Source organism: Aethalodelphis obliquidens, unplaced genomic scaffold (genome assembly GCF_003676395.1).
Source record: "Aethalodelphis obliquidens isolate GAN/ISIS:26980383/991018 unplaced genomic scaffold, ASM367639v1 scaffold5, whole genome shotgun sequence".
In the NCBI taxonomy this organism is placed as follows: Eukaryota; Metazoa; Chordata; class Mammalia; order Artiodactyla; family Delphinidae; genus Aethalodelphis; species Aethalodelphis obliquidens.
Window position 1 is genome coordinate 53,742,835 of NW_020837949.1, and position 23,053 is coordinate 53,765,887.

At 35.0% G+C, this 23,053-nt stretch overlaps 1 protein-coding gene and 1 long non-coding RNA gene across 2 annotated transcripts in view; one reads left to right on the plus strand and one right to left on the minus strand.

Annotated features, from left to right (window-relative positions):
- CFAP69 (cilia and flagella associated protein 69) overlaps positions 1-23,053 on the plus strand; it is a 73,659-nt gene that overhangs the window by 29,604 nt on the left and 21,002 nt on the right. The window contains exons 7-15 of the mRNA XM_027102388.1: positions 2,209-2,358; positions 2,467-2,644; positions 4,346-4,469; positions 6,733-6,781; positions 6,878-6,999; positions 9,250-9,466; positions 12,044-12,208; positions 15,056-15,174; positions 16,953-17,071. Of these exons, the coding sequence (XP_026958189.1) occupies positions 2,209-2,358; positions 2,467-2,644; positions 4,346-4,469; positions 6,733-6,781; positions 6,878-6,999; positions 9,250-9,466; positions 12,044-12,208; positions 15,056-15,174; positions 16,953-17,071 (1,243 nt within the window). The remainder of the gene's footprint in view (positions 1-2,208; positions 2,359-2,466; positions 2,645-4,345; positions 4,470-6,732; positions 6,782-6,877; positions 7,000-9,249; positions 9,467-12,043; positions 12,209-15,055; positions 15,175-16,952; positions 17,072-23,053) is intronic.
- The window catches only part of LOC113618338 (uncharacterized), a 112,609-nt gene that overhangs the window by 24,977 nt on the left and 64,579 nt on the right, over positions 1-23,053 (minus strand). The window contains exon 6 of the long non-coding RNA XR_003431976.1: positions 16,326-16,421. This is a non-coding gene — a long non-coding RNA (uncharacterized LOC113618338). The remainder of the gene's footprint in view (positions 1-16,325; positions 16,422-23,053) is intronic.

The window sequence follows — 23,053 nt, forward strand, 5'->3', positions numbered from 1 at the left end:
AAGGGACCAAGAACAGCAACATGGAGAGTGCCCATATTGAGATCTGGGGAAAAACAAAACAAAACAAAAAGCAATCCAAAGAAACTGGCAATGAAGGAAGGTTCAGAGAGGAGGAGGAAAAGCTAAAGACTGCCATGTCTTGTGTGCCAGTGAATGAAATGTTTGATGAAGGAAGTAGTGGTCTCAGTGTCAAATACTGTAGAGGCTTCTGTAATTGAGGAATGAAAACGCCAACTGATGTGATATCTGAAAAGTTGTAGTTCATTTTTGGCAGATCTATTGCCATAAAGTGGTCAGGGCAGATACAGGACTAAAGAATGAGAGGATTGTGAGAACAGAGGCAGTGAATGCAGACTTATATATTAAAATCAGATGGAGAAGGAAAAAAAAGGAAGATGGAGAACAATTCAACTGGTAGCAAAATCAAAGATATTTGGTTTTGTTATTATTTATAATTTTTAGGATAGGGAAAAATGAAGTTTTCCCCTATAGGCAGAGGAATAAGAAGCTAGTACGTGGAAAATTGGAGGGTGGAATTCCCAAAGAAGGCATGAGAGGATGGAATTAAGAGCACAAGTTTAGGGTTAACCTAGGCAATATATACACAGTCTTTTTAAAATAGAAAGAAAGGGAGACAAATGATATATAAGATATGACAGAGGAGTTAAGGTGCAGAGAAGTGAGGTTGATCTTAATTTGACCAGGCTCTGAAAATTGGGAATCTTAGGCAATGCTCTCACTAGCTGTCACACAGTTGGTTTCAGGTGATGGGCATGGCAGGATAGCTGGGACCACAGCTGAAAAGTCCTCAGTAGAGCAATAGTAAGAGACGTAGCCCTGGAGACAGGAATCAGGTCCATGAGCCTTAATATTACTATATCCTTCTGTAGAAATGTAAACTCAATATATAAAGATACAGTAAGTATAAAGTACATTTTGGTTGGTCCATGCATATGACAGGCTATTATGCAAATAAAATTACTATTTGGGAAAATATAGAATGAGAAAAGGCTTACAATAAAATCTTTAGTGGCTGCAGTTGAATGTAAAATTCTGCATATAGTATATTGTTAAAGTTATATGCATACATTAAAAATATCAGTAAGAAATATACCAGATTTACAATAATCTGTAACATAGTAGCTGCTTAATAGATCAAAAAAAACAAAAGAAATATACCAGAATGTTAAGGTTGTTCTCTCTGGATGGTGAAATTCTGCAACTTGTGGTTTTCTCTTTATATTTTTTAAATGCCTAAAGTGAGTAGCTAGGGCCTTACCATAGAGAACCCATCACAGGAGTGGACAGGGCCTTGTCCAGGGCTAAAGATCAAATTCAGAAAGACAAGACAAACTGACAGACATCTCAGAACTATGGCAAAGTTAAAGAATCTAGTTGGTCTCAAAAGTCAAGAAGTCAGGGAGGTAGATAAGTATATCACTAAGAGAGAAAATAGCTGCGTCTCACGTGAGCACGTACCCTCTACTGTGTATTTAATCTCTCTAGTTGAGTGTAGTTGGTCAGGTACCTGTGCAGCTGTATCAAAGGAGAGGTGGTGTTTCTCACAGGCGCTACAGCAGAAGGAAATTATTATAAGACATGTCGCCAAGAATCAAACTTCCCTAAGATATCATTTTCACTAGCATTTATCAGAACAGCATTATATTTTTACCTCTTATTTCATCACCAAATTATGTAATTATGGTCCCTTGAAAGCACTAAAGTAATGTATTGACTTGAATAGTGAAAACATTTAGTATTTGTAATCATGCCACTTTCCTTCATGGAAAGGTATATTGTTCTTTTTTAGAATTTAAGATACGCCTCCAACTCTGCAGTCCTATTTCAAATGCTACACCAGGGATCAGCAAACTATGGACCCCAGGCCAAAATTGGCCCTCTGTAAATAAACTTTTATTGGAACACGGCCATGCCCACTTATTTTTGTATGGTTTATGCCTGCTTTCATGCTATGGTAGCAGAGTTGAGTATTTGAGAGAGAAATCTTATAACCTGCAAAGCCTAAAATACTGATACCTGGCCTTTTATAGAAGTTTGCCAATCCCTGTGCTATACCATTTTAACATGCCATAAACTTTTTTAAAGTTTCTGTTATTGCTGTTGTTTAATGTTTACTCATTCTTTTGTTTAATGTAGATGATTACTATGTGAAATAACTGTACATATTTATTCACTAATTGTTGCTAGGTTACCAGCAGGCTAGTTCATCATATAAGATTAAAATGGCTGAAGTTGGAGGATTGGCAAAAACAATGGTCCAGTCATTGGTGTTGTTTGAAAATCAACTTGTTGAGAAACTTTGGGTATTTAAAACTCTACAACATCTCTCAGCTTCTGGTTTGTATATTATTGTACATATTTGAACACTTCATTCTCAGCTATTTTTGTTTTTATCTAGTAATGTCAAGGCTGTACAGCATAAATAATTTTAAAATTTATTTTCAGAAGTTAATTGTACTTTAATGGTGAAAGCACAAGCAGCCAGTGGAATCTGTGCTCACCTCAATGACCCAGATCCCTCTGGACAGCTTCTATTTCGTTCATCCGAAATACTTTGGAACTTATTGGAAAAATCTTCAAAAGAAGAAATCATACAACAGCTTAGTAACTTGGAATGTTTGCTGTAAGTATATGTGGTTAGATAGGAATTTTTAACCTTAAAACGATAGCCAGTGACATAACTAAATTTTTTTTTTAATTTATGTTCAATTAGGCTTTTGATTCATGTAATGGCTATGTTTCAGGACATTTTTTTTGTACCATGGTATAAATGCATCTGCACAATAACAAGTCTTTTTTTTTTTCTATGTGGAAGGCTTTTAAAGTAGCTTGTTAACAAAACTAAATTATGTCCTTGAGTATGTATAAAGTAAAATTAGATATTTAAAATAACTATTTCATTTGTTCATTTAGTAAACCTATTTTTGAGTACTTACTGTCTTCCAGATACTACAGTAAGCATTAGCAATAAAATATGAGTGAGCCTTTGAGTTACTTATTCATATATTCATCAAATAATTATTGCCTGCTCTGTGCCAAGTTCAGTATTAGGCTGTGGAAATACAACTGAAAACAATACAGAAATGGTCTCTGCTTTCACAGCACTTGCATTATGTTAAGAGAGAGAGACAAGTAAATAGGCAACTAAAAGAGAGCATACTAAATGTTATGAAAGAGATTACTGCAAGGTCCTTCATGTTCTCCTGAAGATGGTGGATCAGCACAGTTTTGTTTGCAAGCAACTGAACCCCCAACCCAACTGATATAAACCGAATAGGAAATTTTATGGGCTCATGTAACTACAAAGTCAAGGATAAAACTGGTTTCATGTGCAGCTGTATTCAAGGCTCAGCAAATATCAGGACTTGGGCCCTCTTCATCCCTCTGCACTATTTTCCACTGTGTTGGCTTTAGTCTCAAGATCCATATGGTAAGACCTACGAGGTCTAGCTTCACATAATCACAACCCCAAACCAAGCAGAAGATAAGACTTGCTATTCCAAAAGCTCAAGTAAAATCCTTATAATTGAGTCCCTGTTGACCCTTAGTGGTCTGGTGTTGGCCATATGCCCATTTCAGAGTGAGTTACAGTGACAGAAAGAAGGAATGCTCTAACTCGCTTCCTTTTAGTTGAAGGCAGGTTTACAAAACCAAAAGTGGGTAAAGAGTGAATGCCTAAATAAACATAAGGGTACTATTATCACAAGAAGGGCAAGTGGCTCCTAGAAGATAAAGCAACAAATGTCCATTGTACAGGGAACCTGACCCAGACTTGGAGAGTTAATCAGCACTTCCTAATAAACCCTAATCTGGTATCTGCATGATAAATGTGATTTAGCAACACAAGAGTTCTGCATGCAGAGAGCATCCTAGACAGGGGAACAGAAGTGAAAGAAGAATTTAGCAAAATCAAAAAAATTGAAAGAAATTCAATATAGTGAGAGCAAAAAGTACAGGGTAGAATAGTGAGAGATGAAGCTAACAATGTTAGCAGGGACTGTAACATGAAAGGCCTGATAAGCCTTGGTAGGGAGGTAGGACTTTATCCTAAGAACAAAGAAAAGCCTTTAAGTATCAGTAATTTTAAAAAGGAAAATGACGTGATTGAATCTTTATTTTAGAGCAGTCACTTTGACCACCAGGTATAGATTGGACTGAGGGATTCTTATCTAGTCCCTCAGAGAACTAGAGGCAGATTTGTATAGAAAAGATTAGAAATATTTTGAAATGAGTAGTAAAATGTAAAAAGGGAGATTTTGTTAGTAGACACTTAGGTGGTATTTCCATAGAAATATGGCTTTAAAGATATGACTTCACTTTTTAGGGCTTTGAAGAAAGTATTTAAAAATCTGTTTACAAGAGGTCTTAGTCATTATGATCGTCAGCTTAGAAATGACATATTAGTGATCACAACAATTATATCTCAAAATCCTGGAGCACCAATGATTGTAAGTATGAATCAAATTGCATTTTAATTCTAATTGTGGAAGTGGTGGATGTGGGGGGAGGAGGGAGTCCTGAACTATGTTGTAACATTTATGTACTTTGTTGTAATGCCAAGTTATATTGTAATGTCATTATGGTCACCAGTATACTTGCACTCTGCCAGTTATTCTTTGCATCCCTTTGGAAGGTTGAGATCCTCCTCATGTATTATAATTTGCTCACAAATATAATTTACTCAGCTGGGCATAAGACCTAAATAGACATTTCTCCAAAGAAGACAAACAAATGGCCAACAGGCACATGAAAACATCCTCCTCATTGCTAATTATTAGAGAAATGCAAATCAAAACTACAGTGAGGTACCACCTCACACTGGTCAGAATGGCCATCATTAAAAAGTCTACAGAAAAACAGGGAATTCCCTGGTGGTCCAGTGGGTAAGGCTCTGTGCTTCCAATACAGGGGGCCCAGGTTCAATTCCTGGTCGGGGGTAGGGGAACTAGATCCTGCATGCATGCCATGATGAAGAGTTCGCATGCCACAACTAAGAGGTCTGCATGTCACAACTAAAAAGATCCCACATGCCGCAACTAAAGATCCAGCATGCCCCAGTGAAGATCCCACGTGCTGCAATTAAGACCCGGAGCAGCCAAAATAAATAAATATTAAAAAAAAAAGTCTACAAAAAACAAATGCTGGAGGGGGTGTGGAGAAAAGGGAACCCTCCTACACTGTTGGTGGGAATGTAAATTGGTGCAGCCACTATGGAAAACAGTATGGAGGTTCCTCAAAAAACTAAAAATAGAGTTGCCATATGCTCCAACAATCCCACTTCTGGGCACATATCAGACGAAGCTATAATTTGAAAAGATACATGCACCCCTGTGTTCATAGCAGCACTATTTACAATAGCCAAGACATCAACAGATGAATGGATAAAGAAGATGTGGTATATATATACAATGGAATACTACTCAGCCATAAAAAGAATGAAATAATGCCATTTGCAGCAACATGGATGGACCTAGAGATTATCATACTAAGTCACACAGAGAAAGACAAATACCATATGATATCACTTATATGTGGAATCTAAAAACAACACAAATGAACATATCTATGAAACAGAAACAGACTCACAGATATAGAGAACAGACTTGTGGTTGCCAAGGGGGTGGGGGTGGGGGAGGGAAGGATTGGGAGTTTGGGATGAGCAGATGCAAACTATTATATCTAGGATGGATAAACAGCAAGGTCCTACTGTATAGCACAGGGAACTATATTCAGTATCTTATGATAAACCATAATGGAAAAGAATATGAAAAAGAATATATGTATAACTGAATCACTTTGCTGTACAGCAGAAATTAACACAACATTGTAAATCAACTAGACTTCAATAAAATTTTTTAAAACACCAAACAGTCAAGGAATTTATACTGTGCAAATGGGGAAAACGTCCTGCATAGCTTCCTAGTCAAGGTTGTAATGTGTAGATGGGCCTATGTTTCTGTGGAAGCCCCTGGTCAGTCAATAAATTCTCATTAGCATCCTTGCAAACATTCAGGTGAATTCCATGAATGTGAGTCAATAGGAATAACATCTGCTCATTTTAAAGAAACCATATGGATCTTAAGGTAGTAGGAATATATAGTTGCCAACTCAAAAGCCCAAGGTTTGTCCCTATAAATTCTCCCTAATGTCCGAAGTCCAACTAGGATATCTCTGTCAGGAATGAGTTCCCTCACGCTGAAATGTTTTCTGGTCATTCTTCAGGGCTTTTCATGTTAAGTAGGAATTGTTTGTTGTCTCTTGACCAAACCTTTGACATATTTGAGAGTGGTTGGGGTCAGGGTGGGGAGCCAGGGGGTGTTTAAGAAGAAAAGCTGTTGAAAATAACTGTTTTCTTCCCTTCTTTCGTCCCTTGAAGGTATAGATAATGAATTACATAAGTTACTTCTAGCAGTACGTTTTGGGTTCTTACCAAATTTTAAACAGTATCTTGTAAAATATTCATAGAATAATGTAATATATTTTTTAGAACCTACAGAAGTAAGTTTAACATTAAATAAATTACAAGTTTATCTGGCTATATGCTTTTATTTTCTTTCTTTCATCCCTTATTATTAGTGCTTTATGAACTCAGATGAATGACAAGGAGAGTCTGATAAAAAAATACCTATATATTAAGTAAATATGGGCATCTGTAACTTAATTTCCATATAATTAATTCATCCTTCTGTTTATTTTGTGTATTTATATTAGGAGTGTGGCTTTACCAGGGATTTGATATTATTTGCAACATTTAATGAAGGTAAAAACCATAAAACTTTCAACTTATAATCATCTTAATGAGTCATACATCATTTCAGCTTTTATTTTACTCTGCCTTTTTTTTCCCCTCTCACAGTTAAAAGCCAAAATCCTTTGGTGAAAGGTCTTAAGTTTTCTAATTCCTATGAAGATTTTGAGTTGAAGAAATTGCTATTCAATATAATTGTGACCTTTTGTAAAGATTTATCTACTATACAGGTAAAAAGTAATCAAAATAAAAATTAAAATTATCTCACTTTGTAGTATAACTTTTTAAAAGCCACGGCTGCAAATCTTTCATCAGCCCATATATTTACCGTAGAAGGTAACAAATTCGTATTCACTGGAATTTCACTTTTTCAAAATTCTTATCTATTAATGAACAGTGAATTTACCTAAATTTAAACCACATAAACCAAGGAAAAGCAGGAAAACTGTGGAGATTTATTTATATATTTAGAGCTCCTGAATAAGAGAACATAAACTGAAAGAAAATCCATATAGGCCCACCCAGCCTAATAGTCTATCTTTGACCATAGTAATGAGGGATGATTTTAATGCTGGAGGAAATTGCTCATCTCTATGCTGCCCATCTCAAACTGTATGAACCTGCTTTTTCTCCACACAAATCTAACCTCCTTATGTACATATTTTTATTACCCATGAATTATCTTAATACTTTATATCCTACATAAAGCATGGTGTAATTTGAAGAGCACTGGAAATGAATTTCACTTCTGTCTTATTGCCTACTAGCTGTATGGCCTTGGCAAAGTCACCTAAACTTTCTGAGGCTCAGTTCCTCCTTCTGTTGTGAGACTGAGATAAAGGCTTTGTAAACTATAAAGCAACAGAAAAAAATATACTACTTACTAACAATTCCATTAGTTTAGTTATTACTGCATTAATTGAAATTTCATTTTAGTCTTAAAACTCTTTCAAGTTCCAAGGGAGGATTCATTCTATCAATTTCATTAGTGATAATATAAATGTGGTATAATATGGTGGTTAAGGCTTTAGTCAGGTGGAATCCAGTGCTGTCGCTTTCTAGCAATGTGATCTTGAATACATAGTTTAGAGTCTCTAAATTCCAGTTATCTCAACTTCAAAGTGGGGAAAACACCTATCTCATGGAATTATTATGAGGATTAAAAGAGCTAAAAACAATTTTTTTTGGTAATGCCACTTTAAAGCATATACTAAAAAATGCTCAGAAAAAAACTGTCTTTACAGTTATAACTTTATTATTCATATCAAAAATGTACACTCCATAGAAGCTAAATGTATTTTCTGAAATGCAATATAGAAAATCATTCAATAGAATATGGTTTATTATTATAGTGGCGTACTATATAACTATTAAAATGACAGATACAAAGATAAGAACATTTACACTATAGTTTATAAACCAATTTTATTTGACAACAAAGTCGAATGGCACAAAGACTGATAAGCTTCTTAAAGCACTATGTGAGCAATGGAATCAACTAATTTTTTTTCTGTCATATGTTTGTGTTTGTGGCTCAGTAATGGTAGTGATAATGAATACGTGTACTGTTATATGCAGTTCACAGAGTATTTCAAAAAAATTATCCACTTACTACTTACAGCAGTGCTAGAACTAATTGTTATTCTTGTTTTCTCAGTTCTAAATCTTGTGCTCTTTCCATGTGGAATAGTAGAAAATTTAGAAAAATTCAAAGATTTATTGTGAAAAAAATCTTTGTAGAATAATGCCAGATGAAAAGAAAATTGAATAGAATATAGCACATGGTGTGTTACTATCTTGTGAACCATAAAATATATATCAATCAGAATCAGCTATAATATTAACTTGATTGTCATATTATAATAGCTTTGCATTTTTGTTTTATTTTTATTGACATCATGGATTCAGTACAGTTTTAAAATTCTTGGCGTGTAATTAACTATGGCTTGTGACCTGACTGGTATTCACTGGATAGAGTATTTGTATAAGTTCTGTTGCCTATGCTTAAAAATAGCCATAGTCTATTATCATAACTTCAGACAAAATTGACTTCTTAAAGTATATATACAATTGAGTCTCTGAAATGTTTCCTTTAAGAAACAAAAGTAAGGAAGACAGAAATAACCACCAGTTTATTTGCTCTAAATTTTCGACTCCTGTGGTTTTATCGTAAGCGGGAGGTAAACTGCATATATAAGCAGCATAGATTAAAAAAACTAATACTTATTTTATATTATTGTCAGCCATAGAGTGTATATCCCAGAAAGGGGGATCATAGTGAACTGTTGTTATTAGTGAGTTTGGTTTTGGGTTTTTTTAATTTCTGGTACTTAACATAGCTTGGAATCTTTAGGAAGAAAGTATTTTGAAATGATCATCAATAACACATCAAATTGGAAATATTTTATTAAATTTTCTTATATTAAATAAAATTGTTTTAATTATGTTTCTAACATAGTACTTTTTGCCCTTTCTCATAGCTATTAATTGATGGCAAAGTTATTTTGGCTTTGTTTACCTATGTTAAAAAGCCTGAGAAACACAAAATAGTTGAATGGTCTGCAGCACAGTATGAAGAATTACAACTGCACGCAATTGCCACTTTGTCATCAGTGGCTCCTTTTTTAATAGACGAGTACATGTTGTATCAGGGAAATGCTCACGTCCTTGCATTTTTAGAATGGTGTGACAGTGAAGGTAAGTGGCCTTTCAGATTCCTGTCAAAATTCTAATCTACATATTTCAACTGAATGGCGGTGTAGAAAAAGAAATACAATTAAAAGGAGAACTAGTAGATCTGGCCTTCTGTGATCTTAATGTGTTTAAATGGTGTTTTAAGGAAAAAAGCCTGAGATTTCATTTATAGTCAGACATTAGTAAATGTTAGCATAGTTGATGCATACCTTTCAGTAAAATTAATCATTCATATAAACTGATTTAAATTTTTATATTAGGCCCATCCAATAATTATACTGTCCTGTAATATTTTAATTAATCATTCAACAAATATTTATTGAATGCCTACTAGTAACCATATATTGTTTTAGCTACTAACGAAACATTTATGTTCAAAATAAATGAAGTCCATACCTTCATGGAGCTTCAGATCTAGATCTCTAGCCACATGTAGTCTGCCAAGTTAGCAGAGCCCCAATTTGTATGAATATTTCATTTCAATTCTCATAATTCTTAGAAGGGAAATAAGAAATACATTCTTTTTTTTAAAAAAATTATAAGTAAGATACTGTATTCTTCTCTGGTAGTAACTTTGCTCTGGAAATAATTTTTGTATGGTACATTTTCATTAGGTCAAGAATAGCACTCATCCATGAGGAAGAAAAAATTATAGCTTATTTTTATTCTCTAGTTTTTAATATGCTGAGTTACTAAATTTAGTCATGTTAAATTACTGTGCATTAAATAAAACAATTTTCCTGTCTCTCCTTTATATTATTTATGTTTACAGAAGTCTATAAGGCAAAAAAAAGGAAATGCTGCCTAACAAGAAGAAGTCTGATAGCTAACAGTTATTGAGTACCTACTATGTGATAGGCCTTAACCCCCTCAGCAGTATTAAACCATTTAGGCCTCACAACAAATCTAGGAGTTATAGGTTCTATTATTAGCCCTGTTGGTCAGTGGGTAGAATTCAGAGAAGTTAAATAACTTGTTCCTTGCCACATAGTAAGTGATTTAATGCAGGCAGTCTAGCTCCAGAATCCACATTTCTAAACTTATACATACTACTGAGAACAGTATTTTGAACTTTTTTTTTTAGCATTAAACAAAAAGCTACTTCTAAAAGAACCTTTCAAAGAAAGCATATTATAACGAAGAAAGAGAACTTGCCTTGTTATTTATCAAGACTGACCATAAAGCTATAGTAATTAAAATTGTATGGTACTTGACCAGGCATAGACCAGTGGAATGGAATATATGGGAGGTTGGCATCATCAGAGATGATACTGCCAATCAATGAGAGAAGGTTGGTTCTCGGGCAGTTGGCCCTCCATGTGAAAAAATAAAAATTAGATCCTTTCAACTTGTTTAAAAAAGTCAATTGCAAAATGAATTAAAGCCCTAAATGCAAAAAGTTAAACTGTAAAAATCTTAGAAGAAAACATGGGAAATTATCTTTATGATAACAGGGTAGAAACAGACTTTTTAAATACAGAAGAGCTTAACTATAAAAAAGATTATTAAAGATTATTAAATGTATTAAGTACTGTAAAACAGAAATATCTGTATTACAAAATCTGAATAAGATAATCTATAAATTGAGGGAAGATATTTACTCACCACTCTGACTGATAAACGATTAGAATTCAGGTTCATAAAGAACTCCTACATATCAAAAAGAAAATAACTCAGTAGAGAAGTAGGCAAACAATAGAGATTGCCAAGAAAATTCTTCAAAATTTTTGGAGAAAATTTCAAATTTTCAAAAATAATTAAAAGACACTCAACCCCACTGGTAATCAGAGAAATGTAATCACTCTGCAAATTAAGATAACAATGAACTACCATTTCACATTTAATAGATTGGGAAAAAATCTATTTCTTATACATTGTATCCATATAACCACTTTGGGGAACAATTTGGCAACTTTAATAAAATTCCATGTGGGTATATGATTCTGGTGTCACAGGCAAAACACTTCTCAGTGGGAACAAGAGGACATGAACTAGAATGTTCATTGTAGCAATTTGTACTAGTGAATGGATAAACTGTTATTTATAAACTGGATGTAGAAAGCAGTTAAAACTGAGTGACCTAGATCTACTTGTAACAATGTGAATAATTTTAAAAATACAACGTTGAGGGCTTCCCTGGTGGCGCAGTGGTTGAGAGTCCGCCTGCCGATACACAGGACACGGGTTCGTGCCCCGGTCCAGGAAGATCCCACATGCCGCAGAGCGGCTAGGCCCGTGAGCCATGGCCGCTGAGCCTGCGCGTCCGGAGCCTGTGCTCCATAGCGGGAGAGGCCACAACAGTGAGAGGCCCGCGTACAGCAAAAAAAAAAAAACAACGTTGAGTAACAGAAACAAGTTACAGAAGATACATACAATAATCATACATTTGAGTAAAATTTAAAAACATATTTCTGTACTGGAAATAGAAAGAGGAGGGGGATGGAATCATATTTACTTCTCTAAAAAAAAAAAACCCTAAAGTATGACAAAAATTTTAACATCTCTTTAAACTTATATAGATATAAAAGATGTCTAATCTAAATTTCTTGATGTAAAGTAACTATTAATATTTCTCTACAGATTCCTTCTTTAGTCATGGGAACAGTTTTCATGGTACAGGTGGCCGTGGAAACAAGTTTGCCCAGATGCGTTACAGTTTAAGACTCTTGAGAGCCATGGTCTACCTTGAGCATGAGACCATAAACAAGGATCTTTGTGAAAAGAGAGCAATTCAGCAACTGATAGGTAAAAACATAACATGTTTGTGTCCTGATGAAAGTAGAATGTTTATAAATTAGAACTTTTGTTTGAAATGTTTTTCTGCACATTTATTTTTTCCTATATCTGACAAACTCCTGAATATTTTCTTGATTTTTGTTTCATACTGTTGCTATAAATTAGTTTGTCTTTACTGAAACATCATGATCACTTATCCTTTAAACATTTGTTTACTTAATTCAGATACCATTTCATTTAGGATTATCTTTATCTTTTTTTTTTTTTTTAATGGGCTAGTGTTATATTTCACTCTTCTAGGAGTAAGATCACCACTTTTTGGCCAGGCCTTTTGGAGTCATTTTAAAAGAGGATAACATTACATTTTCCAGTGCATTTGACATTACCAGAACACTGGTACACTGGTGTATACAGAAATGTACATAGGTTTTCTGATGTGAAATATCAGGATATCCTTAATTTTCAGCTTAAAGAGTTGACTGTGCTAAGTCACTTTATCTCCAACATACATACATGCGAGCTCAGTGTAAAATTCAGAACCCCTAAGCAAAAGCTTTCTACCTTTTGTTATTTAAAAAATAAATAGTTTTCTGGCCCTAATCTTTCCTGACTTTGAGAAGTAAGAGCTATATTTGTCATATCCATGTTCAATGACTGCCTTATGAGAAGGTGATATAATTTGCTGGATGTCAATTCATTACAAATGCTTACTCAAAAACTCTTCTACCTGTTCAGTGCCTGCTCTTCCATCATTAGTGGATTGGGGTGGTGCCCTCTAATAATAATACTAGTAAGCAAAATGAGGATACTGAAAAGGGGGCTAGGCAAAAACATTCACTTTCTTGATGAGTTTACTGGGGGATGACCAAACCTGAAAGTAGATTTTATCACTTCTGTGCACATTTCATGATACAGAACTCAGTGTGAAGGCCCCAGCCTAAATGGATGAATACAATTTTCCATATATCCAAGAAGAAGTCTTAATCTTACCTGGTAGCAAGTGGGGAAGGGAAAGCAAATAGCAAGGGTTCTTTTCTTCTCAGGACCTTTCCCTTTAACTTTAAAGAAGCTGATCTTTATTATGTGAGTTCCTAGGGGCAGGAACCTTCTCTTACAGAGTCTAACAGAGGCTCTATAGTAGAAATAAGCTCAACAAATAGTAATCGCACTGTAAATGTAAATGTTTGTACACCTGTTGTGTAGGCACTGGTGTCATAAACATGTATAGAACAGAACTCTCAGGACCTTGCCTTAATGAAAACAAAAGGAAAGATGTATGTCATAGAAAGATTGCATGCATTACCCTGCACTGTTAGTAAGGCACCTAGTGAGTAATACAGAGAGTAAATGCCACAGGGTAGTTTTCAATGCTGGGCAATCTTAACAAGAATCTTTATGAGTTAGGGTGTGAGGGTAAGGCTGGTTTCAAGAGGAAAAAAAAAGAGAGAGAGAGAGAGATGGTCTTTCAAGCAAGGGGACAGCATAAACAGAGACATGAAGCCAAAATATACATGATGATGTGTTCAGAGCTAGCTTAAGTGGAGTCAAAGTTTTATGAAGACAAATAATATGAGATAAAGTTAATTGTCTAGTCAGAGGCCAAGCTAGAAAGAGTTTTGAATGGCATACCATAATAGAGTTTGAACTTCATTCGCTTTAAGCATGGGGAGCTATTAGTGGTTTGGATTAGGAAAGTTATATGTGCAATGCTATTTTAGAAAGAGGAAATCTGAAAAATATATCCAATGGTTAGAATAGAGCAAGGAGAAGGTAAATGTAGGGAGTTAAAGGATACCGAAATATTAAGAAAATAATTCAGTATTAACATAACATTTATTACAGACAACAGGGAAAGTGACATCCCTGTACACAGGTAGGAAGAAGAGGAGATAATCTAGAAAGGAGAAGCAGATGCAAGGCCAGCCAGGTTGGATTCCTAGAAGGTGTCCTAATAAGGGAGCATATGCCCTCTGTCCATGGCATGCCTCTGCCCTGGTCTCCAGCATGCTCACCTAGCCTTCCTAGCCTCTGATCCTTCACCTGCTGTAATTCATCCTAACAGGACCAAGAATTGTCCCTTCAGAGCCAACAGTGGAAATAGGCTGTGATTTCCATGGCCCTTTTACTTTGAAACATAGCTCCACACCTTCCTGCTAATGCCAGTGATCCCTTAGTAACTGAGGAAAAATGACTTTTGTTCCTTATACAAAGCTTAAAGGAAAAGTCCTTTTTTGAGGCAAAATTTTATTGTGAATGACATTCCATCAGGGTAAATGGCTATTTTCAAGTCTTTTAAAATTTTGATTGGAAGGAGAGCTTTTAAAGAACATGGGAATATTGCTACCTAAGTTGTTGAAGATGCCTTCGAGTGGACATAAGGAGACGATGCAGAAAGAAGTAACAGGAATAGAAAACGTACTTAGGGATGTCTTCCACCTTTGCCTAAGATTGACCCTGTTAACCACAAGGGCAAGAAGAGATGAGGCAAGCTATGATCAGGCATTTTGGTCATATATTTGCAAAGGCACACATCTTTGCCTCATGAAACTGCATATTTTCAAACAGTTTTGTTTGCTTGGTGAAGTATCAGGTTGTTAAGGGCTTCTTTTAATGACATGCCATTAATTATGTACTAGAAATTCTATATATATGGGGCTACTGATTGTACTGAGACCCCAACGAATCCATTTATCATCTTCTGTCTACAGCTTCTAGGAAACCATACAATGAAAATAGCCCTTTTAAAAGTAGTTTTTCTAGTTGAAATTTTATAAGAAAGAATTTCAGAACAGTAATTGATCAAAATAAAAATACAATGTTCAATAACTTTACATTCTTTAACATTTTTCAAATCAGGAATCTTTAAAAATATAATAAGCAAGTATAATGATAAGGAAGAGGCCATTCTTTTGGAAATTCAATCTGATATTTTACTTATTTTATCTGGTCTTTGTGAACATCATATTCCTAGGAAGGTATGTATGCCTGTGAATCAAAGTTTTGTTTAGATCTCTCAATCACATAACACTATGAACTTTTCCTTAGTAAATGTCCATAAATATTGGTGTCTTTTTAATCTTACGAAGATTTAATATTCTTTTTTAAGAGTATAATTACATACAGTAAAGTATATAGATCTTAAGTATATAGTTTGATAGGTTTTGACAAATATATACATCCATTTAACCAATATCACAATTAAAATATAGAATTTTTTTTTTTTTTTTCCGGTACGCGGGCCTCTCACTGTTGTGGCCTCTCCCGTTGTGGAGCACAGGCTCCAGACGCACAGGCTCAGGGGCCATGGCTCATGGGCCTAGCCACTCTGCGGCATGTGGGATCTTCCTGGACCAGGGCACGAACCTGTGTCCCCTGCATCGGCAGGCGGACTCTCAACCACTGCGCCACCAGGGAAGCCCTAAATATAGAATATTTTTATCTCCCTGTAAAATTCTTTCATGCCGCTTAGCAGCCATGCCCCCACTTGCCTACAGGCAACCACTTTTCTGATTTCTATTCCCATAAATTAGTTTTGCCTATTTTTTTAACTTTATATGAATGGAATCACATAATTATTTACTCTATTAGTTGAGCCAGCACCATATTTCTGAAATATATCCATGTTGTTGCATGTATCAATAATTCATTCCTTTTTATTGCTGAATAGTATTGTATGAATACAACAAAATTTGTTTCTCTATTCCCTTATTGATAAACACTTAGGTTGATTCCATTTGGGACTACTATGTTTAAAACTTTAATTAACATTCTTGTACTAGTCTTTTTGTGGACATAATGCTTTCATTTCTCTTGGATAAATACCTAGGAGTGCAACTAATGGATCATAAGGTAGGTGTATGTTTTGAAGAAACTGGCAAATAGTTTTCCAGAGAGGCTGTACCATTATAAATGATGTTTTGGGTTTGAATTCGGTTCATACCTAAAATTAAAAGTTAGAAAAAGAGCTTAATTCCCTTTGATCTTTTTAATGCCATAGCAAACTCTAAGTCTCAGAGATTAATAACTTAAATAGCAAGACATAGATTTGGAAAGATAAAAATTAAAAATTATGAAGGTTTCAATAGAGCAATTTGAGGGAGAGGCAAAAAGAACAGTAAACACATACTTAGCTCCAAGCTTTCGTAGAACTTCTTGTATTCTGTCACCCTGCGCCTGTGTTCTTCTGGAAAATACTCATAGTCTTGCTTACTGGGAACCAGAACTGAACGACAAGACAATAGGAAAGGTACTTGGTAACAGACAAATATTAATTGGTGAAAGCATCACATAAATTATTAAAGGTTTTAACTGCTATTTATAAATTTATTTCTCTCTTGGGAACATTGGAAAATCTTCCATGATAGAATTTTAACCCCTTAAATTAGTTGTTGCTATCTAGTACTCATCTGACATGATGTTAGATTACATTCATTACAATGTGGAAGAAAACCATGGGATAAGTCTTATGGTTTACTTTTTTTTAGAGAAAGAGAAAGGGAAAAAAATATAAAGGGGCATTAAGCTGCATGTTGACTGATATCCTCTCTAAAATGACTAGCTTTACAGTAATTTGTCTTAAATTCCTGAGAACAAGTGAGTACAAATTTAAAAAAGAAAAATTGTATTACAGTACTACTTTCCTAAAAATGTTGTTGTATTTTTCTGGTAGAAAAACTTTTAGGGGACAGGATGCAATGGGAAAGGAAAGGATTATTTATTTATTTCAAGAAATACTTTTAAATAAATCTCTTAGGAAATTTTTGGAACTGAAGGAGTGGATATAATTCTTCATGTAATGAAAACAGACCCCAAGAAGTTACAGAGTGGATTAGGCTATAATGTACTTCTTTTTAGTACATTGGACAGCATTTGGTGAGTATTACTGTACCCATGTTAGATAGAATCACAGTAAAAGAAAATTACCTCTTTTGGTAGCTATGTATGCCAATTTTCTTCCCTCAAAACTACAGCAGAAAGATGAGCCTTTTTCTTTTCAGTAGTCCAGAAATGACACTATCCTTTGGAAAGTAGTCTTGTCCATCACTCAAATATAAAACCATTCTTGTATCTAAACTTAAATCTTTGTTTTTTGTGATTTGAATGTGTTCCATTTTGCCCTGGCCTGGGAAAACACAAGCATCTACTATTACTCATACACTATTCTTATTCTTGAAGACTGCTGAATTCCTCACTCATCTTATCTTAAAAAGTTGAAAACCAGTTGATTAGGTATTTCCTAATCAATATTGCTTCCCAAACATTTTAGCATTCCAAAGGGCAAATATATATATATATACTACTTTTCTTAACATTAATTTATGAAATTTTGTCTTTGGGAAAATTAGTTGAGTTTCCTACATCATTAACACTTAACACATTTCTTCTATTTGGGTAGAATTCATGAGAGCCACACTACAACACATTAGTTTAAAAACAAAAAAAAAACCCCTCATGACTATAGACCAAATGGGCCTAACAGATGTATGTAGAACATTCTACCAATAACAGCAGAAAACACATTTTTTTAATCACTGTGATATTGTGATTTATAATTTTAAAATATGTATTTGGTTCATTTCTAGGACAGAGCTCCTAAAATTCTTCTAATTTCTTAATTAATAAGAGCAATGGGAACATCTTTTGTTAAAATATTTGCTCTTTTATCCCCAGTTCCTATAATAGTTTCAGAGTAATAAAGATGAAAGTAGTATCTTTTGTTATTCATAACAAGCCCCTTTCAACTACATCTGAGTTTATGTTAATGAGGTGATTTTTGGAAAGCCCCTAGATAACCACAGGATGGGAGCCTGGTTGCCAGGGGAGCTAACTATATGGTTAATTAAAGGGTTGTAACTTTCAGCTCCACCCTCAACCTCCAGAGAGGGGAGAGAGGCTGAAAATTGAGTTTAACCATCAATGGCCACTGATTTCATCAATTACACCTACATAATGAAGCCTCCATAAAAATCCTAAACTATGTGATTGAGAGAGCTTCCAGGTTGGTGAACACTTGGAGGTGCTGAGAGAGGGCATGGAAGCTCCATGCCCCTTCCCCATATACCTTGCCCTGATCATCTCTTCCATCGGGCTGTTCCCAAGTTGGATCATTTTATAATAAACTAGTAATCTAGTAAGTAAACTATTTTCCTGAGATCTCTGAGCTACTCTATAGCTGTTTTATCAGAAGCACAGGTGACAACCTGGACCGGAATTTAAGGTGGGGGAAGGAAAGCAGCACAGTCTTGTGGGACTGAACCCTTAACCTGTGAGATCTGATGCTAACCTAGGTAGATAGTTTCTGAATTGAACTGAATTGTTAGGACACCCAGTTAATGTCCACTGAGAATTGAAGAATTGGTTTGTGTAGGAAAAACCTACACATTTGGTGGCCCTAAGTGAAGTATTGAGTAGTTTTGAGAGGAGACACAGAGTTTTTTTTCTTACAAACACAAATGGAGCATTCTCTAGGGTAAATCACATGTAAGGTCATAAAACAAGTCTTGAGAAATTTAAGAAGACTGAAATCATTCCTTTCTGACCACAACTGAATACAACTAGAAATCAATAACAAACGGAAACCAGAAAAACTCACAAATGCATGGAAATCAAACAACACAGTCTTGAACAACCATTGGGTCAAAGACAAAAATAAAAGGGAAATTAGAAAATTTCTCAAGAAAAACTAAAATGAAAACACAGCATACCTAAACTTACGTGATACAGCAAAAGCAGCACTAAGAGGGAAGTTTATAGTGAAAAATCCCTATGTTTAAAAAGAGTCAAACATCCTAACTTTACACCTTAATGAACTATAAAACAGAACAAACCAAGCCCAAAGTTATCAGAACAAAGGAAGTGATAACAATTACAGCAGAAATAAATGAAATAGAGAATAGAAAAACTCAACAAAACCAAGAGTTGCTTCTCTGAAGAGATAAAACTGTTTTGAAAATTGACAAAACTTTAGCTAAACTAAGAGAAAAAGAGAGAAGACTGAAATAAAATTATAAATGAAAGAGAAGACATCACAACAGATAACACAGAAGTAAAAAAGATCATAAGGGACCGTTATAAACCATCTGCCAACAAATTGGAGAACATAGAAGAAATGGATAAATTCCTAGAAATATACAATGTACTGACACTGAATCAAGAGGAAATAAAAAGCCTGAACAGATCAATAACAATAAGGAGATTGAATCAGTAATCAAGAACCTCCCAGCCAAAAAAGCCCATGTCCAGAGAGCTTCACATGTGATTTTTACCAAAAATTTTAAGAAGAATTATTCTGAAAGGTAGGAGAATAGGGAACACTTCTGAACTCATTTTATGAGGCCAGCATCACCATAATACCAAAGCCAGACAAAGACATCGTAAAAAAGAACTGGGAGTTCCTTGGTAGTCCAGGGGTTAGGACTCGGCACTTTCACTGCCATGGGCCTGGGTTCGATCCCTGGTCAGGGAACTAAGATCCTGCAAGCCATGCAGTGTGGCCAAAAAAAAGAGAGAGAACTACAGACCAATATCCCTGATGAACATGGAAGCAAAAATCCTCTAGAAAATATTAGTAAACTGAATTCAACAGCACATTAAAAGGATTACACACCATGACCAAGTGGAATTTATCCCTGGAAAGCAAGAATAGTTCTATATATGCATATTAGTCAATGTGATATACCACATTAATGTGTTATATCACAAAAGGACAAAAATCACATAATTATCTCAATGTATATAGAAAAAGCATTTGACAGAATTCAACACCCTTTCATGATAAAAACTCTCAATAAATTAGGTGGAGAAGGAATTTACCTCAACACAATAAAGGCTGTATGTGAAAAGGCCACAGCTAATATCACACTGAATGGTGAAAAGCTGAAAGCTTTTTCTCTAAGATCTGTATAAGGCAAGGATGCCCACTCTCACCACTTCTACTCAATATAGTACTATAAGTCCTACCCAGAACAGTTAGGCAAGAAAAAATAAATAAATAAAAGGCATCCAAATCAGAAAGAAAAATGTAAAATTATCTCTGCAGATGACATGATCTTATACGTAAAAAACACTAAAGACTCCACCAAAAAACTGTTAGAACTAATAAATGAATTCAGTAAATTTGTAGGATACAAAATTAACATATAAAAATCAGTTGCATTTCTATACACCAATAATGAACTACTCCAAAAAAAGGAAATTAGGAAAATAATCACATTTGCAACTTCTAAGAATAAAATACTTAAAAATAAACATAACCAAGGGGTGAAAGACATAGTGGTACAGCCACTGTGGAAAACAGTATGGAGGTTCCTCAGAAAATGAAAGATAGAACTACCATATGATCCAGTAATCTCATTTCTGGGTATATATCCAGAAGAATTAAAATCAGGATCTTGAAGAGATCTTATGTTCACTGCAGCATTATTCACAATAGCAAAGATACAGAAACCACCCAAATGTCCATCAACAGATGAATGAATAAAGAAAATGTGGTATATGCATACAATGGAATATTACTCAGCTTTAAAAGAGAAGGAAATCCTACCATTTGCAAGAACATGGATGGACCTAGAAGACATTATGCTAAGTGAAATAAGTCATTCACAGAAGGGTATCTCTTATACATAATTTCTCTTATAAAAGGCATCTAAGGGCTTCCTTGGTGGTGCAGTGGTTGAGAGTCCGCCTGCTGATGCAGGGGACACGGGTTCGTGCCCCATCCGGGAAGATCCCACATGCCACGGAGCAGCTGGGCCCGTGAGCCATGGCCACTGAGCCTGCGCGTCCGGAGCCTGCGCGTCTGGAGCCTGTGCTCCGCAACGGGAGAGGCCACAACAGTGAGAGGCCCGCGTACCGCCAAAAAAAAAAAAAAAAAAAAGCATCTAAAATAGTCAAAAGTGTAGAAGTAGATAACAGTATGTAGACAGTGGAATGATGGAGTGAGGGAGGCATGAGGTGTTATCGTTCACCAGGTATAATGTTATAGTCATACAAGATTAGTAAATTCCAGAGATCTGCAGTACAACACTGCCCATAGATCTGCTCTATAATATAGCGGCTATAATTAAGGTAAGGTATTGTGTGTACTTAAACATTTGTTAAGTGCATGGATCTAGTATGTTCAGTGGTCTTACTACTAAAGAAAAAAAAAAAATACCACAAAGGGATACAAGGAAACTTTTAGAGGTGATGAATATTTTTATTACCTGGATTGTGGTGATAGTAACACAAGTATATACATATGTGCAAACTCACATATATTATATATAATAATTATATGCAGATTAAAAAATTCCAGTTATACTTCAGTAAACATGGGGTGGGGGGAAACTCTGATGAATACTACTTTCCATAAGATGAAGTAACTAGATTTATCCCCTGCAAATTCTCTGTTTATATAGAGAGCTAGAATACTCAGCTCTATTCCAGATACACATAAACAATGGGGCTAATCAAATATCTAGTTTCTTTTTTACTGCAGAGAAGAGAGGGATATAGTGATAAAATGATAACCTGATCTTAGGTTTCAACAGCAAAGTCTTATTGACCAAAGTGCTGTATTAAGCATAGTAAAAAATTTAGAGATGAATATTAATGAGTACCATCCTTACTATCTACCAGTACATTGGGATTCAGTGGTTACTGCAGAAAATGATTTGATGTTTTATCCCTTTTTTATTTAATACCTCACAGTTATACTAAGATAAAGATAAATAATTTTATTTATCTGTGTCTTTTATTACAGCACAACTCAAATCCCTTTGGCTAAGAGATAAGTAATAAGTCCAATGTTTAATTAGTAACACTGGGCATCGGATCTTTTTCCTTTTCTTAGGAACTTAACTGAGGAGTTCTTGTCTATTCATTTGCATCATGAAAGGACTTTACATTTTATCGAACACTTTTACTTCTATTGAGATATCATATAGTATTTCTCCTTTATTCTGTTAATGTGGTCCATCACATTGTATGCCTTGAATAAGTCTGATCTGGTTATGGTGTACTATTTCTTTTTCTATGTTGTTGGATTCAATTAGCTAATGTTTTTAGATTTTTTTTTTTGGTACCATGTAATGTGAGTTTAATTTTCCTTTTTATTAATGTTCCATGGATGGTTTTGGTATTTAGTTTATTTTGACCTCAGAAAACAGGAAATATTTTTTCTAGAAAGAGTTTGTGTAAGATTGTTTTCATATCTTTCTTAAATAATTTGTGGAATTCACCAATTAAGTCATCTGTGCCTGGAGTTCTCTTTGTAGAAAGATTCTGAAGTATAGATTTCATTTCTTTAATATGTGTGTGTCTATTAAGGTTTTCTAGCATAGGCTCTGATGTCTTTTCCTAGGCACTCATTTATTTTGTCTGAAATTTCATATTTACTCTCATAAGGCTATTTGTAATATCCTCTTAGGATTTTTAATGTCTGTAGGATACCAAGTGATGCTTTCTTTTCCTTTCTTGGTATTAATCATTTCTGCCTTCTCCTTCTGGCTTTTTTCTTGATGGGTTTCACCAGGAGTTGATCAATATTATTAGTCTTTTTTTTTTTTTTTTTTGGTACGCGGGCCTCTCACTGCTGTGGCCTCTCCCTTTGCGGAGCACAGGCTCCAGACGCGCAGGCTCAGCGGCCATGGCTCACGGGCCTAGCTGCTCCGCGGCATGTGGGATCTTCCCAGACCAGGGCACGAACCCATGTGCCCTGCATCGGCAGGCGGACTCTCAACCACTGCACCACCAGGGAAGCCCTATTAGTCTTTTTAAAGAATCAATTTGTGTGCATTATTATTTCTATTTTATTTTGTTTTATATTTAATTAATTTCTGTAGGTTTTTTTCTTTCATTCAGTTTCACCTTTTC